This window comes from Vigna umbellata, chromosome 1 (genome assembly GCF_029865625.1).
Source record: "Vigna umbellata cultivar VRB3 chromosome 1, Vumbellata_1.0, whole genome shotgun sequence".
Taxonomy (NCBI): domain Eukaryota; kingdom Viridiplantae; phylum Streptophyta; class Magnoliopsida; order Fabales; family Fabaceae; genus Vigna; species Vigna umbellata.
The window spans coordinates 10,674,779-10,695,551 of record NC_142165.1 but is presented as its reverse complement, the minus strand read 5'-3'; the positions used below and the strand labels follow the sequence as shown (position 1 = coordinate 10,695,551).

General features: G+C 31.2%; 4 protein-coding genes across 4 annotated transcripts; 1 reads left to right on the top strand and 3 right to left on the bottom strand.

Moving 5' to 3' along the window:
- Positions 1-348: 348 nt before the first annotated feature.
- LOC124840901 (Lycopene beta/epsilon cyclase protein) lies at positions 349-7,642 on the bottom strand. Its single transcript, XM_047317041.2, has 18 exons — positions 7,363-7,642; positions 7,046-7,163; positions 6,778-6,965; positions 6,558-6,665; positions 6,119-6,183; positions 4,593-4,698; positions 4,096-4,179; positions 3,502-3,648; positions 3,299-3,427; positions 2,604-2,671; positions 2,399-2,432; positions 2,211-2,295; positions 1,523-1,590; positions 1,322-1,435; positions 1,206-1,241; positions 967-1,053; positions 674-765; positions 349-556 (listed from the first exon to the last, which is right to left on the bottom strand). The coding sequence occupies exons 1-18, from the start codon at positions 7,480-7,482 to the stop codon at positions 460-462; spliced, it is 1,746 nt and encodes a 581-aa protein (XP_047172997.1). The 5' UTR covers positions 7,483-7,642; the 3' UTR covers positions 349-459.
- Positions 7,643-9,069: 1,427 nt separating this feature from the next.
- Positions 9,070-10,522, top strand: LOC124840895 (uncharacterized). Its single transcript, XM_047317034.2, has 2 exons — positions 9,070-9,228; positions 9,829-10,522. The coding sequence occupies exon 2, from the start codon at positions 9,881-9,883 to the stop codon at positions 10,310-10,312; it is 432 nt and encodes a 143-aa protein (XP_047172990.1). The 5' UTR covers positions 9,070-9,228; positions 9,829-9,880; the 3' UTR covers positions 10,313-10,522.
- Positions 10,523-10,931: 409 nt separating this feature from the next.
- LOC124840894 (Protein phosphatase 2A regulatory B subunit family protein) lies at positions 10,932-14,800 on the bottom strand. Its single transcript, XM_047317032.2, has 2 exons — positions 13,221-14,800; positions 10,932-11,595 (listed from the first exon to the last, which is right to left on the bottom strand). The coding sequence occupies exons 1-2, from the start codon at positions 14,439-14,441 to the stop codon at positions 11,206-11,208; spliced, it is 1,611 nt and encodes a 536-aa protein (XP_047172988.1). The 5' UTR covers positions 14,442-14,800; the 3' UTR covers positions 10,932-11,205.
- Positions 14,801-16,921: 2,121 nt separating this feature from the next.
- Positions 16,922-18,896, bottom strand: LOC124840899 (uncharacterized). Its single transcript, XM_047317039.2, has 4 exons — positions 18,738-18,896; positions 18,160-18,261; positions 17,825-17,991; positions 16,922-17,216 (listed from the first exon to the last, which is right to left on the bottom strand). Exons 1-4 carry the CDS (start codon positions 18,859-18,861, stop codon positions 17,118-17,120), a joined length of 492 nt encoding a protein of 163 aa, XP_047172995.2. The 5' UTR covers positions 18,862-18,896; the 3' UTR covers positions 16,922-17,117.
- Between the last annotated feature and the right edge of the window lie 1,877 nt (positions 18,897-20,773).

The window sequence follows — 20,773 nt, the reverse complement described above, 5'->3', positions numbered from 1 at the left end:
AGATTAAACGTTTTTTTATTTTATTTTTAAACTATTTTTTAAAATTGTTTCGTCTTAAAAACTAAATGATATATTTATTTCTTCCAAATATTTGATGAAAGTTTATTTCCCAATAAACAACACATGAAAATTATATTATAAATCACTTCACATACAAAACATTTCACATGTCGTATGTCAAAAGGATGTTAATTTGAAAACAAAAAAAAACATATTTAACTTTAAATTAAATTATGACTTAATAGTATTTTTTACCTTTATATTTATTTTTTTAAAGAGATTCAATGTAATCTTTTCCGTTACATTAATGTCATTCCACCAAATTTGTTCTTGAGATTGAACAACAAATGAGCGTGAAATGAATAGACGATTGTATTACCATATGTCACCTCATCTTCTTCTAAACAACATTAAAAAATAAGTTTCCAGTTGGTATGAATCAGACTTAAAAAATAATTCCTATAACTTATAATCTAGACCAGCTCCATATTTCCAAGCCTCTAGATGCCGCTTCAACTGGAAACTCATCTTGGATGGCAAGGTATGTACCAGTGGCCTTGCGATTCATTGAACATGAGCATAGAATACAAGGTGTGTCAATAGGATCTATATGCTTGTTGAATAAATAAGGAAGCTAAAAAGTGGTTTAAAAGGACCTTTTAAAGATTTTTACCTCACAATAGGATCAGCAAAGGTCGATAGAAAGGTGTAGTATCCAAGCCCCACAAAATGTCTCGACCAATCAACAAGTACAGGAACACCAACCTGGAACAACATAAAATTCTTAACCCCTTATGTTTAAGACTTTTCCTCACTAATTATTTATGCTACATATTTTTATCAAACTCCAACTAGGTTCCTATATGTGTGACTAATTACATATATAATATGAGATACTAAAAGAGAAGAACATATATAAAAGTTGCACTTCAAGACTATGTGAAATTTCCTTGCATCATGAAGTACCTGCTTGAATATGGATGGGAGTATTTGAGGATTTGTTAACATAACCAGGCCTAATGTTTTGGAAAGTGGCCCAAACTGTACAACATCCTGTAAATATAAGAGATGATATCTTAGGAAAGTCATCATTCCAAGTGATATGGGTTCTCATCTCAATTAATTGAGTCTTTTGAGAACAAACATCTTACAGAAGACACACAAAAAAAACATATCCAGATATTCAGATTGGGACCAAAGTATACCTGTAGAAACGGTCGTAGCACAGGATCACCTAGCCTCTGCAAAAGTGAAGGATATGCAAGAAGCCACGGTAAGAAAACACATCAAAATAATGTCAGTCATGAGAGAAATATACCACCTGCATACAACTAAAGTTGGAATAAAGAAGTTCATTAATAAAATCTGCAGGAACATTGGACTGTTTCTTTGCTGACATTGCTCTTTGGAACAGCCATGAAGCACTCAAGTTGGGCTGCATGATACATAATCTTGGTCAGGTATTTAGTTTCATACCACATACTCTGAAAGACTCAAACCTTTGAGAAAAGTTGGAGAGTACCATGTAAGGGTTCAGCAAGGACAAGTTGTATGAGTCAAGATAATCACCATCGATTGCTTCATGTATTCCTTCATTACAATAAAGTGGAGAAAAGAAAGAATCAGTTATCTCAATAGTACATCTTTTTTTTTTTTTTTGTAGTTAGCTGTTACTTGTTTGAGCTACTTTGTTAAAAAAAACCAACCAAATGCATCTATACACATGAATACTTTTTCTATACAGATACTTTAAGCACCATTGCATGTTCTATTTATAGCATTTACAAACTTGGACTGACGATTGATTAATATTCACTCCACACATTTATACTTATAACAATTAGGTATGGGTATACAAATCACCAGCAGTGCCATTTGGGTAGTGAACCATGACTCATGAGAGGTGGGAATTGTGATGATAGACTCACTACATCCTCCGTTTTGAGGTCAAATTTTAGTCAAATGATATCGTTGTATATGTTCTTCATTTCATGTTTCTGGAAAATAAATTCCAGAACAATCTGGAAGTGGGTAAAAAAGAATTGACTCCATGATTTAATTCGTGCAACTTATCGTTGTACATTCAGAGTTTAATGTCTCAGATTGAAAAAAAAAAAAGGTAACTCCTGTCCTACAACATAGCAATAGATCTGCTTCAACTAGTACCAAAATGTACATCACAAGTTTAAAAAATTCACTGAAAGACATACCAGCTGACAGTCTCCCAAGGTGTCTGGTCAAACTTCCAAATCCACCAAATGAAACAGGTGACTGTATGCCACTGGCATCACCAAACTACAGAGAGTGAAGCTTCAATGATTTAATATTAGTTGATATAGATCAGATGACTTAATTTTATTATTTTAGAGAGGCTTCAGAAGTGTAAAACGTAATTTACCTGTAAAACTCTATTAAAAGAAGCTGGTAGCGGACTGCTAAGTGCTCCATATCATCATCAAACATTGTACGGTGTAATGTTAAAAGAAATTATAAGTTGAGATACAAGTAAGCAGATTCAAAATGAGTTCAAAAAAAACTTAGGGAATTGAAATACAAAGAGCACGTCAGGATTTTAGATAATTTTCTCATATGCAATACATTACCTCTCGCGATACGTGGGAAAGATTCCATAAATAACTCGCAGTATCTCTAAATTGTCAAGTGAAACACCCTATAATGAAAAAATTGCAAATTGACGTCAGTATCAAGCTGAGAAAAGCAGAACACTTGCATAAATAAATGAATCAGAAGAATTGTAAAATTTTTGGCACCTTATATGACTTTAAAAAATATAATATTTGAATAGTGTAAACCTTTATGGATTAGAATAGCCATTGCAGAACTCATTGCACAGAAGCTCTTTAAAACGTAGAGAAAGAAAGGCAAAACTGGATTTGATCAGTAACTACTAGAAAAACAGAGCGGAGCATATAAGATATAGAAGAAAGGAACAAAACTGATCTTTTGATATTCTAATTTTGCACTCAGATTGTTCACACTTTGAAATTTTACAGAAAGAACTTCAATAGAATGTTCATGAAGCCCCTAGTTAGGCAAAACAAACAGCAAATTATGACTAAATTCATCATGAGTTCACGCCTACTGCTTTTTTTTTTTCTAAAGTCGAAAGCTTTAAATAATCTTACAAGCAAGACAGATAAATACAAAGGCATTAAATATTTTAATATGACTGCTAAAATAACTAATTGCCAAATGTAACATAAGGGTACAATGTCCTTCAAAATGGACAAAATAAAGATCAAGACACATCAAAGAAGATGAAGAAAATGAAACTAGCCTGGTATTCTGGCATCAAATCCCAGTATTCATCTAATAATTCTTCTAATTTTGGGGATTCAGGTTGAGGCTCCACATAAGTGAACATATAAGTTGTACGGTCCAAAGGACCCGAGCCTGCAGGAAATGCCTGTGAAGATTTCAGCGAAAGTTCTTAAAAATAGCATAAGGATACTATGTTTCTATTGATATAGTAAAAGGTACCTCCCAAAACAATTGTGCTTTTGAGTCTCCAACTTTCTTTATTGATGAACTGCTAAATATGACATCACTAGTGGAGTTTGTCTTAAAGCCACGTGCACATGTTCCAACAACAAGGCAAACACCATCAGGCTTTTGCCCACCTCTTATCTGTGAAATCATTGAACATGGCAATCAGAAGAAACTTCAGGAAAAGGTTTTAATTTTAATACTCAGTATGTGCTTATTTATCATTCATTAAATAGCATGTGTAGAACTTTAATCAACAGAAGTTTTTATATTTTCATGGAAGTTTTCAGTCTCGTTCTTGTTAGTGTTGATTTTTACAATAATACTGGATGAAAGGGACCATAATTGAACTTGGGTGGCTATTTATTTAACAAATATTGCATCACTTGCATTTGGATGCATATAAATGACAGTTAATGTGTCATGCATATGGATGATAGAACTACAACAGACGACCCAAAGGAGAACTTATAAAGGACAATCAGTGCCTGTATTCCATGAAACATGTGCAAACATCCTTGTGATAATACTATGAAAATCATAAAATATCTGTTAGGATGCAACGGTGAGTAAAAGTAAATTCCTGACCTGTTTTACAACAGGGGAGAAGTTGCCCATGGCATCAATTATGAGACGAGATGACAATATCCTGTCCCCAGAAAGTTTTAGAACCTGAAAAGAAAAACAAAATGTGGTTCATGATTCACTATCTCCGTATATAATAAAAATTATCATGCATCAGTCACATAAATTAAATGGTAATTTAAAATTTCCATTGCAATGCTAGGTTCATGTATTTTCTGTTTCCATGCTTCAATGTCCATCCTCAATCTGCTATGCAATTTTTTTCTGATACAGTGTAGGACTTTCTTTTTGTAACCCTTTGATGTTTATCTACAGTTAAGTGGTGTTTTTAAATGCAAAAACGTATACAGAACTTCAACAAAATGAGACATCTGACCAGGCTACACAGCCTAGAATGGTGTTTGGTTTAACTATGATAATTCATCAGTAATAGAATTTCATAAAATAACACGTCATGATTGCGATAGAATAACTAGTTTTAAAAGTTATGGTGAACTCACTGCAGCATCCTCATATACATTAATGCAGGAGACGCTGCACTGCTCAAAAATGACTCCACCGAGGGAGAGAAACCGTGTCTTTACAATCTCTATAAGCTTTTCTGGTCTGCAGTGGCAAATAGCAAAGATGAATGTTTAAGGAAAAGTCTAGCTCTTCAACGGAATACTAAATTTTACGGTCTAAGGACTTCATTGTAAACCCTGTGCTCTATGCCTATAGGAAAATAACAAAATGCATGTTTATGAGAGTTAAGCCAGACAGATATCCAATTACCTACTAGAATACACAACTATCAAGATAAGTTATAGGCTCTCATACCGGGTCAGATTTTAGCTTAAAATCAATTGGTATTAAGTGAAGCTGTCCTACAAATATATAAATCACACAACAGGAATTGAGGTAAATGATGTGGAACTTCCTAACAAATATTTAGCAACTCTACTTAATTGCCAACTCCATAATTTGCGGACCTTCACTCCCAGTACATTGTCTTTCATGATTTGAACCATATATGACTTGTTATTGTGTTAAGGTAGGGATAATAATAAGGGTCGGAAAGTATATGAGCAGAGAGAATATTTAGTATAAGTTAATTAGAGTAAATAAATATAGTGTAAGTTAATTAGAGTAAATAAATATATATTTAGGAAAATATTCAATATAAGATATTTATAATTAAGGATATATGCTAGGATAATATCCCTATATTTATATTAAATATAGGGATATTTATATTAAATATTAAAATATTAAATATAAGGATATTTATATTAAATGCAGATATATTCTAGAAAATATTTAATAAGAGATGGGCGGGAAATAATTAATATAAATAAAGTTAGAGTCTAGGGTTAAAGAAATACTTTTGATTACTGAGTTTCGTGACAGACATTATTATTTTGTAAGGGAGGTTATGCTCCTAATTATTGTTTATCCTTGTTTATTATTCAGATATTACCATCAATAAAAAAGATTCATTCATCCAATATCATTCGTTATTAGTCTGTTACGTGTGAAAGAGTGTGAAAGAGTGTATTTGGTTAGTTTACGTACTCAGGTGAGTACGTAACATATTGTCTTAAAACATAGTTGTCTAATCGCATTTTTTATGCAAAATAGTTTAAGACTGGATGAAGAATTCTGAAACTGGATGTACAATCCACTTGCACATTTCTCAATAATTCTACATCCAGTCAGCTACAACAAATTTTCTGTTCTCTCTTGAAAGGAATATGAAAAATAGGGAAATACATATACACCAATTATATATGTGGTCGAATTAGCTTACTTTTTGTATAAAAAAATGTTATAAACAAAGTGTTAGTTAAAAAGACTTTGGAGAAATAAGTAAATTTTCTCTAATAATTAAATAATCTAAGCATACACTAAATTAAGCAACTGCAACTGCTCATTGCCAAGCCAGACAGAACAGAAAAGAAAAATATTAACTAGATAAGAACAAAGATTAACTTATATATTCATAATTAAAATACAAGAAAGCAGTTATTATGGTAAGAAGACTGACGAAACACCGAGATTAAGTATGTCGCTGACCCAGATATCCCCTTTCCTTTCAAATCCACATCTATTCTGCATAGTTTACGAAGTTGCCATAGAGGAGTTAGTAATAAGTAAATTAAAAATAAAATAAAGGGGAGTGTAGGAAGCATAAATCCTGCGGAGGTTACAAAATAAGACTTGGGTTGAAGGCAGCATTTAAGACTTGTGCCATTTGTGAGATATCTTTTTGTCGATTGGAGAAAGAAACTGTTCCAATATTCCTTAGTTGTTAGATCATTTCATCTTGCACTGCTCTATGATTTTTTTTCATTTAATTTGTAACTAACAAGACCCTATTATCAATCTTTTGCTGTGTTCAGGTATGCGATGTGTGTTCAAACCTAATCAAGATGACCCTTTCTACAAACAGATTGGCAACTAAACTGAAGAAGTTCAGGAATTACAGGATTGAATTTCACTGCCGTGGCTCTTTCAATGTCATCTTCTTCCAGGACTCCAACTTCTACAAGTTCCAAAAGCTCCTTTCTTGATATATTCCATTCTTGCTCTCTCTAGTCATAAAAACAACACAGACAACTCAATTAATTAACCCTTCAAAGAATTCTCTGACCCTTTTCATTGTAGGATTGAATGTTGATAACTCAATCAAGAAGCTGAAATTACCCCCTTCAGTACATTCCTTTCCACAATCGCAACTCGAAGACCCCTACTACACAAGGCAGTGGCAACGAAGATTCCTAGAGTGCCACCACACACCAACACATCATATGAACCTTCTGCTCTGTCAGCAAGACCAGATGAGCCAAACAAGCCTGGGATGGTAGAGACAATTTGCTGAGGCTTTTGATCAACTGCAATGAATATACATTAGAAGATCATATAAAGTTCTCTCATTTCCTAAAGGGTATAAGAATCATGGAATGACATGAACCTTCTTGAGAGGAGCATATGGTTGACCATAGCTTGTCTAATCTTTTCAAGGCTTCATAAGAGTATACTCCACCAGCACCACCAACTTCTCCACCCACTGAAACACCCTCCATAATCCTCTAAAAAGGTAAAAGATAGCATAATATTTTTACATGATCAACGAATTAAAAACCAGTCTACATATGATTGTTAAAAGCTAACAATCTTACCATATTCAATCCGTAACAGAAGACAACGTAAAAACTTTACACTATAAGTGTTATTTGGGCTTGTTACAAAGAAAGCAGAACGTGGCATGAGAGACTGAAGATTTGGTACCTGGGTTCTGGAGGGAAGAGCTTGTGGTCTCAAAAGGAGGGGTCTTTTCTTCTGTGGGAATGGAGTTCCCACTGAGAGCTGAGATATTCCATAAATGGGTTGAAGCCTAAGCAATGACATAACAAGAGAAGCTAAAAAAATTAAGATAAACAAGAGAGTTACAGGAGTAAAGTAACTAGCTTTTCCCTCTTCTTCTGTGTTTGGTTCATCGGTTATGATTATGATTATGATCAATGAAAAAGACGACGAATTTGCGCACCACAATTGCACACGTTCAACTTCAACCACCAAAACCGTCTGTCCTTTTTCCTTCCTCTATTTCTTTTTTAACTTAAAAATAAGTGCTATCAATTTATTCCTGAATTGAACAAAAACGGAAAGTGTTAATGAATATTAATAAAATCATAATAAAGAATTAAATTAAGAGACTTTTCCGTATTTTAATAACTTATTTAATATTTTTTTAAAATTTACAAGCCTATATTTTTAAGGAATTAAAGTCACTATTTAGTGTGAAAATTTGGGGGATATAGACAGAGAGTGACATGGTTATATATCCAAGCTCTGAGAAATGCACTAATAAAGAAATAAAGAAGTAAAAGTAAAATAGTGAATAATAAGTAGACCTTTTGTGTGGAATTCGAAAGTTTGGGTAGATTTTAAGATAATTATTTTTAATATAATAAAATAATTTTTGTATAGGAGGTTTAAAATTGTTGAAAAATTTAGAAATAAATTTGGAACAATAGTTTTAGGACAAAATAAAAAAAATTTATAAGCTTTAAGTTCTCGTGTGTAGGAAAATATATGAAAAGAATTTGCATAAATGCAATTCTATTTAGATATTTCTGATTAGTCTCTAATAAATATTTTTGTTTTTGCTGAATTAAATATTGAAAAACTATTTTTATATTGATTAAAAATGTTAGTTGCTTTTATTTAATTTTTATTTCATACAGAAAGTATAAATTATCTCTACTCATTTATTGGAGACTGCGTCTAAATTTAAATATAAAGCAAATTGAATACAATTGAGCTAGTTAAATTTGTATCTAAATCCAAAAGAATATGATATTGGTATAAGTTAAGCTAAAAATATTCTTAATTTCTGAACTATATTTGTGTTTTTCTTCAAATGCTAATAATAGCATTATTAATAATAAGTATCTATTAGTTTTGTTAATGATTGGTTTTTCTTAGAGAACTTAACGTACTAAATCTTTATTTTCGATCTCAAGTTTTTAACTACCAAGTTATACAGTATTCCATTCAAACTTATTTTTGGTTTTAATTTAAGTGATTTTAAATTAAATAATTTTATGTTATTTATATATAGGTATTTTGTCGAAAAAATAGCTTTAAAAGACGAAAAAATTATTATTTAAAAAACAATTAGAAAGAACAATACTTAAGAAAGAAAAGAATAATATACATTTAAAATATTGTGTAAAATACATTTTTGTCAATTAAAATTTAAAACCATTTCTTATTATTTTAATACAAGTTTATTAATTTTAAATACCCATGTGTTTAATTTTTTTGTTTTTAAGAAATTAGATAAAATAAAAAGAATGGCAATTGGGGGAATAATTATTTCAGAGGAAAAGCTTATGATTTGTATCTCCTTTTATTTTAATTTTCCTCTTTATTTTATTTTTTTCATATTTTCAGAAATATCAGTAGGTAAGAAAAAGGCCTTATTCCCAAAATTTGAAACAAACTTTGTGCTGGCAACAGAGTAGAAACTCCACTCTACTTGAAGGCTTCAACTTTGAGGATAAACCTCTCTCTGCTGCTCCCATTGAGGGTTTATCGTTTAACGGTTATTCCATTCTGCATCCTCAATCCTGCAATTGTTTTGAACTGGTGAAGTCTCAGACTTTAATCATCTTTTGATTCATTTTGCATTTTTCCTCTTAGTTTCTTTTCATGTCAACTCAGCATCGGCGCTTATCAAATACGAAAATCATTTATCCTGTGTTATCGAATAGGGCCTTGTGAGGAAACCCTAATTAGAAAGCGGGTGTTTTTACATTTTAATTGATTCTTGTGTTTTGGAATCTGAAGATTTGTTATGTGCTTTTAATGAATGGTGTCTCCATCTGTGAGTGAATGCAATTTGATAATTTTCTGAATTCATGTTCATTTTTCTGGTCCTTTCATTCGTTGGTGTTGGGTATGGTATATGCCATTCACTTCTCATCTATGATGGAAACGGACACAAAATAACAGCTAAATAAAACAAACAAACCCACATAAAGATGGAAAGAGAGTGAGCTGCATCATTAAACTTGCTACTGTAGAATCAACAACAGAAGGCTATATCATCGTCAGTTCCCTCCCCCCTCCCTTGCAATTAAAATTTAACAAACATTACTCGTGGGAATTTTGGTGCCTTGTGGAGTTATTCAATGCTTATAACATGAACATTGGAAGTCTACGAACTTATTAAAATCGTCCTTGCAGGTTTGTGCTATTTTCAAAGTGAAACAGACTGAGAGTGAATTGTTGACCTGGCATGGCAAGCTTGTTGACAACATCGGTCATCAGCTATTCTCCTGTGAACAATGGTTCCAGGGGATTTGGAAGGTCAGGGAATTTTTCTAAAGGAAGGTATTGCATAAAAGCAATAAAGATAGAGAAATCCTTGGAGGAATTGTACAATGTGAAAGTGGAAAGAAAAGTGTCTCCTGAGAGACTAACTGAGCTTGGAGTATCAAAATGGTCAGTGTGGAAGACTGGGAAAAGCAAGCTTCCCTGGGACTGGCAGGTAGACCAACTGGTGTACATTGAAGAAGGGGAAGTGAGAGTTGTGCCTCAAGGAAGCAAGCGTTTCATGCAATTTTTGGCTGGAGACTTGGTCCGGTACCCAAAGTGGTTTGAAGCTGATCTCTGGTTCAATGGCCCATATCAAGAACGTTATAGTTTTAGAGCATATGGTGATGATTAAAGTAACATGCACGTCTTATCTGGATGTTTCAAGTAATTGATGTGTTCTGTAGTTTTAGTCGTCCAGTTCTAATTGCACTGTCAATATATTTGACTGATTGCGATACTTCACTATCTTCTAAAAGATTTGGTACTAATTGCTTATGTTGTATCCTTTTTCATGTTTTTGCCTTTGCAAGGAAAGACTTCCCGATGAGTTTATCCAGACCAACTTGATATTCCATCACTATACTAAGCTCGCAGATGATTTTTGTTTTTCAAAACCTATCAACATAAATATATATTTTAAGGTAATAACGTGTACAAGAAAGATATCTCTTTATAAAAATAAGACCACACATTAACTTGGAGCTGTGTTCAACTCTATACTTGGCAAATCACTCACCGAATGGGATAAAGAAGGGTGTACAGAGATGTATCATTAAATCTCAATCCTTGAAAGGCGACATATATTGCAGGGAACCGAAAAGCACCAAAAATTCGAACGTATAATGTCACCTTTAGAAAAAAGAAAAAAAAAAGATCCAATATGACAGGCAGGTCAGCCAGCAAATTAAAAACTACTCCCAGAGGGAACAGTAAATGTGAACAAAGGTTGGGATCTTTTTCTGCAAAAGGCAAGAAATAGAAATTACCAATGTTTAAATTGCAGAAAGGTAGCGAAAGGAAATGATTGTTTATGTATCACTGCATAATCTCAATGGCTAGACTTCTAAAACAAACATCGCCTATTAAACTACATTCCTTATGGTACATAATACCCATGATTATAGAACAAATTGTGGAGACAAAATGCCCAGAAACAAGGAGCTGACTGATATCCACATTAACGCCCCAGTCACCTTTGTTCCTCATCATGAGGTCAGATCAAACAATTTGGATCTCTGATAGCTCTCAACCACCGGCAGTAGCCAATTGATTTGCACTGGTTGTGATAGCAACAGAGGACACAAATCTTGACACAAGAATGGCCTCATTACTTACAACATTAGCCGCGGCAACATCTTCCAGTTCTTTCCATATGGATTCCCGCTTTTCTAGCTTCTCCCTGTCCTTGATTTCTTCTTCTTGGAATCTCATCAAGCACTCGTCAAAAAGTGCCTGATCAGCATCAGAGAATATTTTTCTAACATTCAGGGTCAAACTCTGAACTGCTTGGTTCCAATGGCCCCGTATATTTTTCTCCAAAGCAGGGAATATTATAGGCAGTATCACTTTGCTGTTTTGTAAGATCAAATTTCGAATATGGTCATTGTTCCACAGAAACAGAGCTCGTTCGGCTACCTGCCAACAGAATAAAGAAAACATCAAACATAACTTAGTAAATCTAGCTAATTTTTAATTTGAACACATACTTTTATGGTGCACTTAAGCTGTGTTTCATTGTTTAGTTTTAATCTTTTGAGACTAATTCCAGATAATAAAACTATAGTAAGTATTCGTAAAACTCAATAAAGAACCCAAAAATCTACAATCTACAGCTGTCCCAAATGCAAGTTCTAACATAAAAGACAATCATATTAATATATTGTTGCAACAAAAGTTCAACTATATGAAAATTCAATATTATTTCATATGAAAATAAATATCAAATTTCTGAGATTTAACAATATCCTATAGGTTGACCAAAAACAAGTTTTAGAATCTGTTTGAACAAATTTTTACATAAGAACTTCTAAGAGAGAAACATAAGAAAAAAAATGAGTTTTACCATAAGTTAAAATTAGTTTATGCATAAGCATATTTGTATAAGTTCGCTCAGTCATCTTCTCTAAATTTTTAACTAATGCATAAGCTAATTTTAACTTACGAAGAAACTCAATTATTTTTTCTTCTTATTTTTCTCTTTGGGAAGTCATTATAGAAAGTTGTCCAAACAAAATCGTTATATAAAAGCAACCATATATAATGTGCTGTTGGCAACATAAGTTTAACTTCCAAGAAAAATTGAATGATCCTTTCATATGAAATTATGAATCAATATAAAAAATTGAGATTTATACGTAGAGCCATATAACAATGTTATTTTCCAAATGATCATGAAAAGAAGAAGGGATATCAAGTCAAATACTATCCCACCCCAAAAAAATAAAGATAAAGATATGAAGATGAAAATGGAAAAAAAAATCCGATGTTAATGTAACATAATTGGGCTTTGCAGCATCAATACTAAGTACTCTTGGTAGAACTTCTTACATTTGTTAAATTTATCCAAATTTTAACAATTACAATGCATTATATAAAGTTATTAACAAGTGTCCACTACAATAATCTGAAGGAACAAATATGACCCATTACAAACTACCGTTTCATAACTTATGAATTTGAACCCCTTTTTAATACAAGTTCTGAATATCTCAATGTGAATGCTCTAAAAAATAGTCCACTATTTTGCCAAACTCAATTGCAACAGTAGAAAATTGTATTCTATTATGTTGTTAAGAGTTGAATATTTTAGGCCAACTAGCTTGCTGTACATTTTAAACCTGATGGTCGAAACCTGATGTCAATTAAGGTAGTACATCATTACACAGCCACGTACTTACCAAATTTTAACTGATATATTCTTACCCTAGTATATTAAAAAATCCTTCAAAACCACAGCTAGTTTCCTGATGTAAATTCATACAAAGCATATCAAAACAAAATTCATACATTGTCCTATTTTAGTTCTGCTATCTTAGACCCACACACAGAGTCATGCGTATACAGAGAATATGAAATGGCATTGTAAAAATTGAGTAATATTCAAATATTAGATAGCATTTAAGATAGCTGAGAGAAGCAAAATGAAAATGGAAATGAATAACATCAGAATACAGATAAAGAGCTGTGGTGTTGCTGGCAAATGCTTAATAAAATGAATGCAGAATTCATATAAGAAAAGAACGATGGAATTTCATAAGCACCTGAAAGTGTAAGCTATTAAGGCATCTACCAATCCGACGAAATAATGGGATCACACATCTCTGAAATTCTGCTGCTTGTGTTGCCTCTAAAACTTCCTCCAACTCACCTAGGAACATTACCTCCTTTGCACTATTAGTTATCGGCCAATATTTCAAAAGGCCTCTAACCACAGTATCAGCTAGTTTGACATCTTTCTCGACAAACTGAGTAATACAATAAGAAAGCTGTTGATGATAAAGAGAAACGCACTTAGGCTTGTGTAGCGGAATCAGTGCCCGGACGAGGAACAGTTTATGCTCTTCCTTTAAAGGCAAAGCAAAACCATTTATTATGCTGCCCAATATTTCAAGCAACTCAGCAATCCCACTGTGTTTCTCTGTCTCAAATATGAACCGGTAAAAGATATTGTTGATAGCTTTTCTAATGAATGGTCGATGCACCATGAACTTCCCATAAATACGGTGGAGAATAGTCTTCAGGTAATCCCTCTCTCGTTGATCTTCCGAGTCAAAAAGGTCAAGCAGCCTCAACACAAACGAGTGATCAATGTATCTTTTCGCGAGCTTAGGATCTGTCTCAGGCGAAGCCACAAATCTAAAGAGAAATTCGTACACAATCTGCAGATGAGGCCACGCCGGTTCCAAAACAGGTTCTTCCTCATCAGGCTCACTGATATCTGCCAACTTCCCATCATGATTGGAAGAAGGTAAAGCGCGAAACAAATTTGTTGCTACCATCTTTGTCATCTCCTGCATCGCTAACTCGTTAAACTTCGAATTCACAGATGAAACGTAATCAACAAGCTCAAGTAGAGTTTGCCGTTTAACGTCCTTCTCTTTGAGATGCTTGGCAGGATCATTAAAATCAAACACAACACAGCACATGTTCAACTTTCTAATAAAAAGATTCTGCTTCTCCGAGCTAGGGACATCCCTAAAACTAGGCAAAGCCTCATAAACTGTAGAAGCCATTATTGAAGCCGTTGTAGGAGCTGATTTCTTAGCTTGATTGGTATAGTGTTGAGCAATAGTCTCATTCCCAGAACGAGACCCAACTGCACCAGAACTCGAAGACTTTGAAGAAACAGAATTCGATTTCAAGAGGGTATTAGAAGATGAGGTCAGTGAGAAACCATCATTTAACCCTCCTTCACCGTTTGAATTGCCGTGAGATGATTTTGAGGGTTTGCGAGGTATTTTACCGAGTATCTGTTTAATCATATCTAGAGAACCCCCGAAACCAGAAAAAGAAAACTACCCCAACTTTCTACTAACTAATCAAACTTTCACAATCTCGATCAATAACATTATCGATCACAACCAATGAAACACTGGGAGGGTTCGATTTAAGCACGCCCAAATAACCTAATCCGAAAACCGTACCTTAGAAAATATCAGTGAAAATTGTACTAAAAAAATTCACGGATTACGAGTGCATACGCTAGGGCGTGAAGAAATCGACGGGATAAAGAAGTGGAAAGCACTTACATTGAGAAAAAACGTGCGAAGATGGCACAGGAAGGGAAGAAAGCCAGAGAAAATGCAAGAAAATTAGAGAGAGTGAAGTTTAAAGAGGGAAATTGGTCCCAGAAACATTTGCCCTATTGTGAGAAACTTGATGACGTGTAAATTTGATATTTGAATTTACTATTTTTTATGTTTTGAGTAGCAATTTATCATGTGTGTGTACAGTCTATTGTCTCAGACTCCAGTGATTACTTACTTTTATATAATCATATTTTTATATAATTAGAATTAAAGTTTAGAACAATGATATATTTTGTATAAAAAAATATTAAAAGTATTTTATTACCGATTTTTTGAAATAAATATTAACTTAAAAATTTGTGATTGAATTAGTCAATAAAAACAGTGAAGAAATAAAAAATATATATACTGACTGTGTGACTAATCATTATGTTTGACAAACTTTGTAAGAGCACATTTTTTAAGTAGAGATTCAAAATTGTTTAACTAGTTTATTCAATTAGAACTGTTTGATAAAATCAATTGTTGAATGAACTTATAAATGTCAGAAAGAACAAAAAAAAATTGTTTATAAGATTTATTTATTTTTTACATATAAAAGTATGTTTTTGAATCAAATTTGTTATGAAAAACTCTCTTCATTTTATTGCTAAATACTTCCCTCCTTTGGTTTATGTGTTGAAAAATATTTTACTACTTTTTTGTGATTTATAAATTATAAAGTAAATAATTGTGTATATTGTATGATGCATGGATTTAGAAATGATACAAATAGCATAAGTTTAGATAATTGAGAATTTATTTTTGGTTGGAGTAATTGGAATTGAGTTTTTAGTTGGGTTTAAAGTTGAACGAAAATATAACATTGTGAAAAAATTATAAATACTTAAGAATGAGGTGTGGACTTATAAAAACTTCTTTCTAGGGATTAAAATAAATCATATTCTAAGCTATCCTAGGAAAGTTAGATTATTCGTTTTTAATTTAAAGGTTTTGGTGTTTATAAGTTGTTTGAGACTCCGATTTTGGGAAATTACTGTGAAATGCGGAAAAAAAATTAAGTTTTTTGAAAATTTGAAGGATTGGAGGCTTGGACTATATGGTGTAACAAACATAGAATTGATTTAAAAAGTGTAAAAACTCTAAATTCTAAATCTTAAAATTTAGATTTGATTTGACATGATAAGAAAATTGAACATGATGATGATTTGTTGGGTAAATCGCACTTGAATTAGGTAAGGTAAGGGAAGATGTTTGAGTCTTCAATTTTAGAATTATGGTGAAATGCCAACAAAATATAGGCTTTTGGAAAAATTAGAAGAATTTGGAGTTTAGTGTAATTTGTTAGCCAGTATTGGATTGATTTTAATTTTGAGATGTACTTTATTTAGTAGATGTTAATTACCCACTTTGAAATGGTTTTGATATCTCTTTACAAAAGGACTAATGACTCTAAAGATTTGAGAACATGTCAGGAAGAGATTATATATTTTCAAATTGCTCTTGGTGAAAGCAATCTAGTAGAAAATAAAAAATAATTGCAAAAATGCTGATCAAATTTGGAATTTGGAAAAAAATTGGTTCTTATTATCCAAATTTCTCGGCCAGTTGCCAAAAAAGTGGAAAAGTTAGAATTTTATTATTTGTTTTTTGTGTTTATAAACTTTAATATTTATAATGCTGGTTTAATTTAATTAGATATTTTGTGTAAGCTTTTTTTCTTAACAAAAGGTGAGTTATTTAATGGAATATTTTAAATTTATAAGTGTAACTATTAATGTATAAAATTATAAAATTATACTAACAATAAATAATGGTGATATGGCAAAATTACATTCATATAATCCATTTCATAGAAAATTAAATCATTAAATAGCAGAAATTCAATTAAAAAATATAAACTTTTTTAATAATTGATAAATGACAAATTTAATAAAAATTCAATTAAAAATATTTAAAACCATTATCGGTTTAAAACTTAATTAATTAAGTATTTTTATTTTATAATATAAGATGCAAAAAATTACCTTAAAAAAACTATTTTCCTTTCTTTTATAAAAATAATTTTCTTCATAATATTTTGTATTAAACTCTCTTTAGTGGGCAATTCCCAAATGCTCCTTAACTTGTGGGTGAATACCATGAAATGGTACCACTTATACCATACTTACTCTAAATTTAAGGGCAACAATGAAAACCATCATCCTCCTAAATTGGTAACAAACTATAAAGATTTTTAAATGTCCAAATTTATTTAAGACCCCTACAAAGGAGATGTCAGTGACATCTTTCTGGGCTATTTATGTATCATTCATAGCCTGATACTTAACTAGTTCATATGAAAACTGCATCCTAAACAAAAATAACAAGAGTTGGATTGCATCTAAGAACTGTTTGGCGCTAGATAATTTAGATAGCAGATGTAGCACCGATTTTGAAGGGAAAGGTGATGCAAGTCAATAGCTTCTCCTTATGATCCTTAAATGTCAGCTTCACATCATAAGTGCCCTGCATAAGTAGTGGCAAAATTTAATAGCAAGTATGCAATGAATACCTAGCATACACTATCTATAGTTATTTGGATTAATTAGTACCACAATAAGCTTCATGAGTTATTCAGCTCAAATGGCCTTGACTAGATTAACAAATAATAACAAAAACCATAGAACATGCTTGATTTGTATTGATATGTAACATTTGAAAACCAAATTGAATTAAGAGTTACAAAACAAAACTACTTTTAACAGTGCACCGAATAATCATTTTCTAGTTTGGTTTTCTGTGCTAAACCAAACATGGTTGTTCAAAAAGTATTAATGAAGTAAACCAAACCATGGACCAACGGAGGAACAATGCACCAAACATAAGGTAAGCTGTTTCCAATTCAATTTGGTGCTAGTTTTTCAGTTCGATTGAATTCGTTTCTTTTTTTGTGCTAAACCAAACCAGGACAACTTACTACCATCATTCACATCATAAAAGCAAAAGTATCAGTTCCGATTTGCAGTGGTCGATAATACATAACAGACAACCCTATGAATATCGAAAACAGTGTATTTTGAAGACAGAGAGAGAATCTGGACAGTGTATAGTGTGTGTATACGGGGGAGACTAACCGGTGGGGTATATGGCGGCAATAATTCGGTGTGAACAAGCATAAAGTTGCCTGCAGGCACCGGACATGGTGTTTCCTCACAAAGATCATGGAGAAATATAGCAGGTGGACCTTCCACTCCAACATACGAAATTTCATATATTAAGTCCCCGCTTTGAATTGGTTCAGCTGCATGAATTACATGAACAATCTCCACTCAGAGTTAATTCTAATAGAATAGCCATATTAAGCTTGAGCAACTCATTTAAACATAATGCATTGAAAGAATAGCATAAAAACACAGAGCCAGAAGATCATAGGAATTGGGGAAAAATCAGGAGAAGCATCAGCACTCACGCGTGTAAGCTGGGATCTTAAAGGTGAATGGAACTCCTCTCTCCACAGGGTCAGGTAATATTTCCACTCCCTTCACCTTTACAGCATAGGCTGCATTCGTATCTGCATAACATAAAATTCAAATTAAAACAGAGGGAGCTAACCAGCAATACAAGCAACAAAAACCCTAACCACACAGCTAGGTTAACAGAACAACACTTTAATGCTGTTCAAATACTCCTGTTGAAAAAAAAAAAATTGATTTCACTTTTTCTCAACTAACATGTTCCGTTTCTGATTGAAAAAGGAACTAATTTTGAATTTCAAACTCACAAACACCTTTTTCATTCCACTGCGTTATTTCAAAACAATAGAATCTGAAGGCAAGACTCAAAGGGTCGTCTATTTGATCTCATAGGGTAGTGCTGTTTTCCGTTAACAATAAACAAATCAGAAATGGTTACTGAACCCATTACAGTGTACAGAGTGGAATCTGTTGATGGAAGATCCCAACTACCTGGTAACTAAGACGATGCATGAAAGTTAAATGTTGAAGAATGAAACAAAGATGTGAACTTAAAGTTAGTTCAGAAAATTACCACAGTATCTGAAAGAAGGGTGTGGAGCATGAAATCCAGCTTGAGCATGAAAAGAAGAAAGCGTGAAAGTGATGAGTGTTAAGCAAAAAGAGAAGTATAGAGTGATAGAAGAGTGAGTAGCCATTTTTGTGGAAGTAGCATGGAAATGGTCTCGGCATGACATTATATTATATATACATTTAGTAATGTCAAAATAATAATAAAAGAGTAACTCGTGCTGCATGCAATCCATGGATGCTGCTATTTGTATTCTTAATTACATCATTAATTAATTAAATAGCCTGATGGCAACGGCTAAATGAATTTGAAATTTAAACAAATGTTTTTTATCAAACCTTAAGAGTATAGCTTTGACCATCTTTACTTTATCATTAGACATCTATTTGTTTTTTTTAAGATATCAGTGTTTGAGAACCTTTGAAATGAGAAATAATATTTTGTTTTTTAAATTTCCATAAAATTAAGTAATTATCACAGAAAATACAAATATCTTTGTAATTAATTTTTAATTGATGTTGTAAGTAATTTAATTTAAATCAGAAAAAGTTTGGATTTTATTTAGATTTTTAACCGAATAAAAGATGCTTTTATCATATGCATTTTTTAGGTACTTAAAAAAAATGCATAAACTTATAAAAATGCATAAACTAGTTTACATGTGAAGGTACTTAAAAAAATGCATAAACTAGTTTACATGTGAGAATTACGCGAACAAAACTAAATAGAAGAAAACTTCTTAATAACAGAAGAAAATGAAAACAACCAAATAAACAAAAACGGAACCGTTTTATTATAATTGTATAATTTATTTTTAATATGTGACATTATATAATTTATAAATTTATTATTATTTTTAAGTAGCTTTTATGTATTAATTTTCTTGAATAATTAAAATTTTAAAATGGCAATAAATTAATTTATTTTACAATAATATATATTTGTTTAAAAATATAAGCATAGTTGCAATTTATTTATTTATTTAGAGTTTAGTATGGAAAGTTTATCATTGAATTAATAAAATTTAAATAAACAAAGAGTCACTAAATGTGTAATTTAAGTTTAAATGTCTTTTAGAATAACTTCCTTCACTGTTTATATGATATCCAATATAATGTGATATAGCATTTGCTGACTTCTTTTCATGTCATTTTTTTAATTGAACAAATTTTACCTTTTAATAAATTATTTATTTATTTATTTAATAAAATTAGCAATGAAATAATTTTTTCTATTTAAAAAATAAATAATTTATCTCTTAAAAACAAGTGCAAAACTATTGTTATAATAAAATAATTATTAAAAAATATTATTAAATTATAAAAAATAAATATAGACAATATTTATAATTTTAATATGTAATTTTTATTTATTTCATAACTATTTTTTATTATAAATATTTATTTTAGTTTAAAAATAATTACTTAAAATGTTGTAAAGAGTATAATGATATATACTAAAAAAATTCATTTATAAATGTTATAGATTATTAAATTGAAAAAATCATACGTAATTATAAAAATAATTTTTGTAATATTATTATAAATATTTGTTTGTTATTTATTAATTTGAAAAAATCATATGTAATTATAAAAATAATTTTTATAATATTATTATAATTATTTTTTTTATTTATAGGTAACTTTTTATCATAAATAATTATTTTAATTTAAAAATATTACTCAAGAGTATACTTGTAAAAATTTGTATAAGACAATTTTGTTTTCTGTTTTCCATTATTTTGGTGTTAAGAGTTAGATTTCTACAAAATATAAGTCACCTTCTTTTCTTGTCTTAATTTCTTATATAGTTCATGTTTAAGGTAGTTTAATTTTATTTTATAATAGATGTTTAATTTCCTCTTTTTTTAACATAATAGATTCTATTTTTTTTCAAAAAATATGTGTTATTTTTTTTTCTACCTTTTTATTAACTTCTTATAAAACAATAGTGCTATAAAAGTAATAAAATTAAAATATTTTTTAATATAATAAAAATATAAATATAGATGTATAATATTTTGTTAGTGGTAATAAATT

Bases quoted from the DNA above. Each gene is read 5' to 3' on its own strand.
- LOC124840901 (XM_047317041.2), bottom strand. From the start codon at position 7,482: ATGTCATTGCTTAGGCTTCAACCCATTTATGGAATATCTCAGCTCTCA. The intron at 7,164-7,362 runs GTACCAAATCTT...TTACCTTTTTAG, and splicing joins CTCTTCCCTCCAGAACCCAG to AGGATTATGGAGGGTGTTTC. The intron at 2,296-2,398 runs GTAAATTACGTT...CACTCTCTGTAG, and splicing joins CTTTTAATAGAGTTTTACAG to TTTGGTGATGCCAGTGGCAT.
- LOC124840895 (XM_047317034.2), top strand. From the start codon at position 9,881: ATGGCAAGCTTGTTGACAACATCGGTCATCAGCTATTCTCCTGTGAAC.
- LOC124840894 (XM_047317032.2), bottom strand. From the start codon at position 14,441: ATGATTAAACAGATACTCGGTAAAATACCTCGCAAACCCTCAAAATCA. The intron at 11,596-13,220 runs GTGCTTATGAAA...TTCTGTTGGCAG, and splicing joins TTAATAGCTTACACTTTCAG to GTAGCCGAACGAGCTCTGTT.
- LOC124840899 (XM_047317039.2), bottom strand. From the start codon at position 18,861: ATGGCTACTCACTCTTCTATCACTCTATACTTCTCTTTTTGCTTAACA. The intron at 18,262-18,737 runs GTAATTTTCTGA...TATGTTATGCAG, and splicing joins CCCTTCTTTCAGATACTGTG to ATACGAATGCAGCCTATGCT. The intron at 17,992-18,159 runs GTGAGTGCTGAT...TAATTCATGCAG, and splicing joins TAAGATCCCAGCTTACACGC to CTGAACCAATTCAAAGCGGG.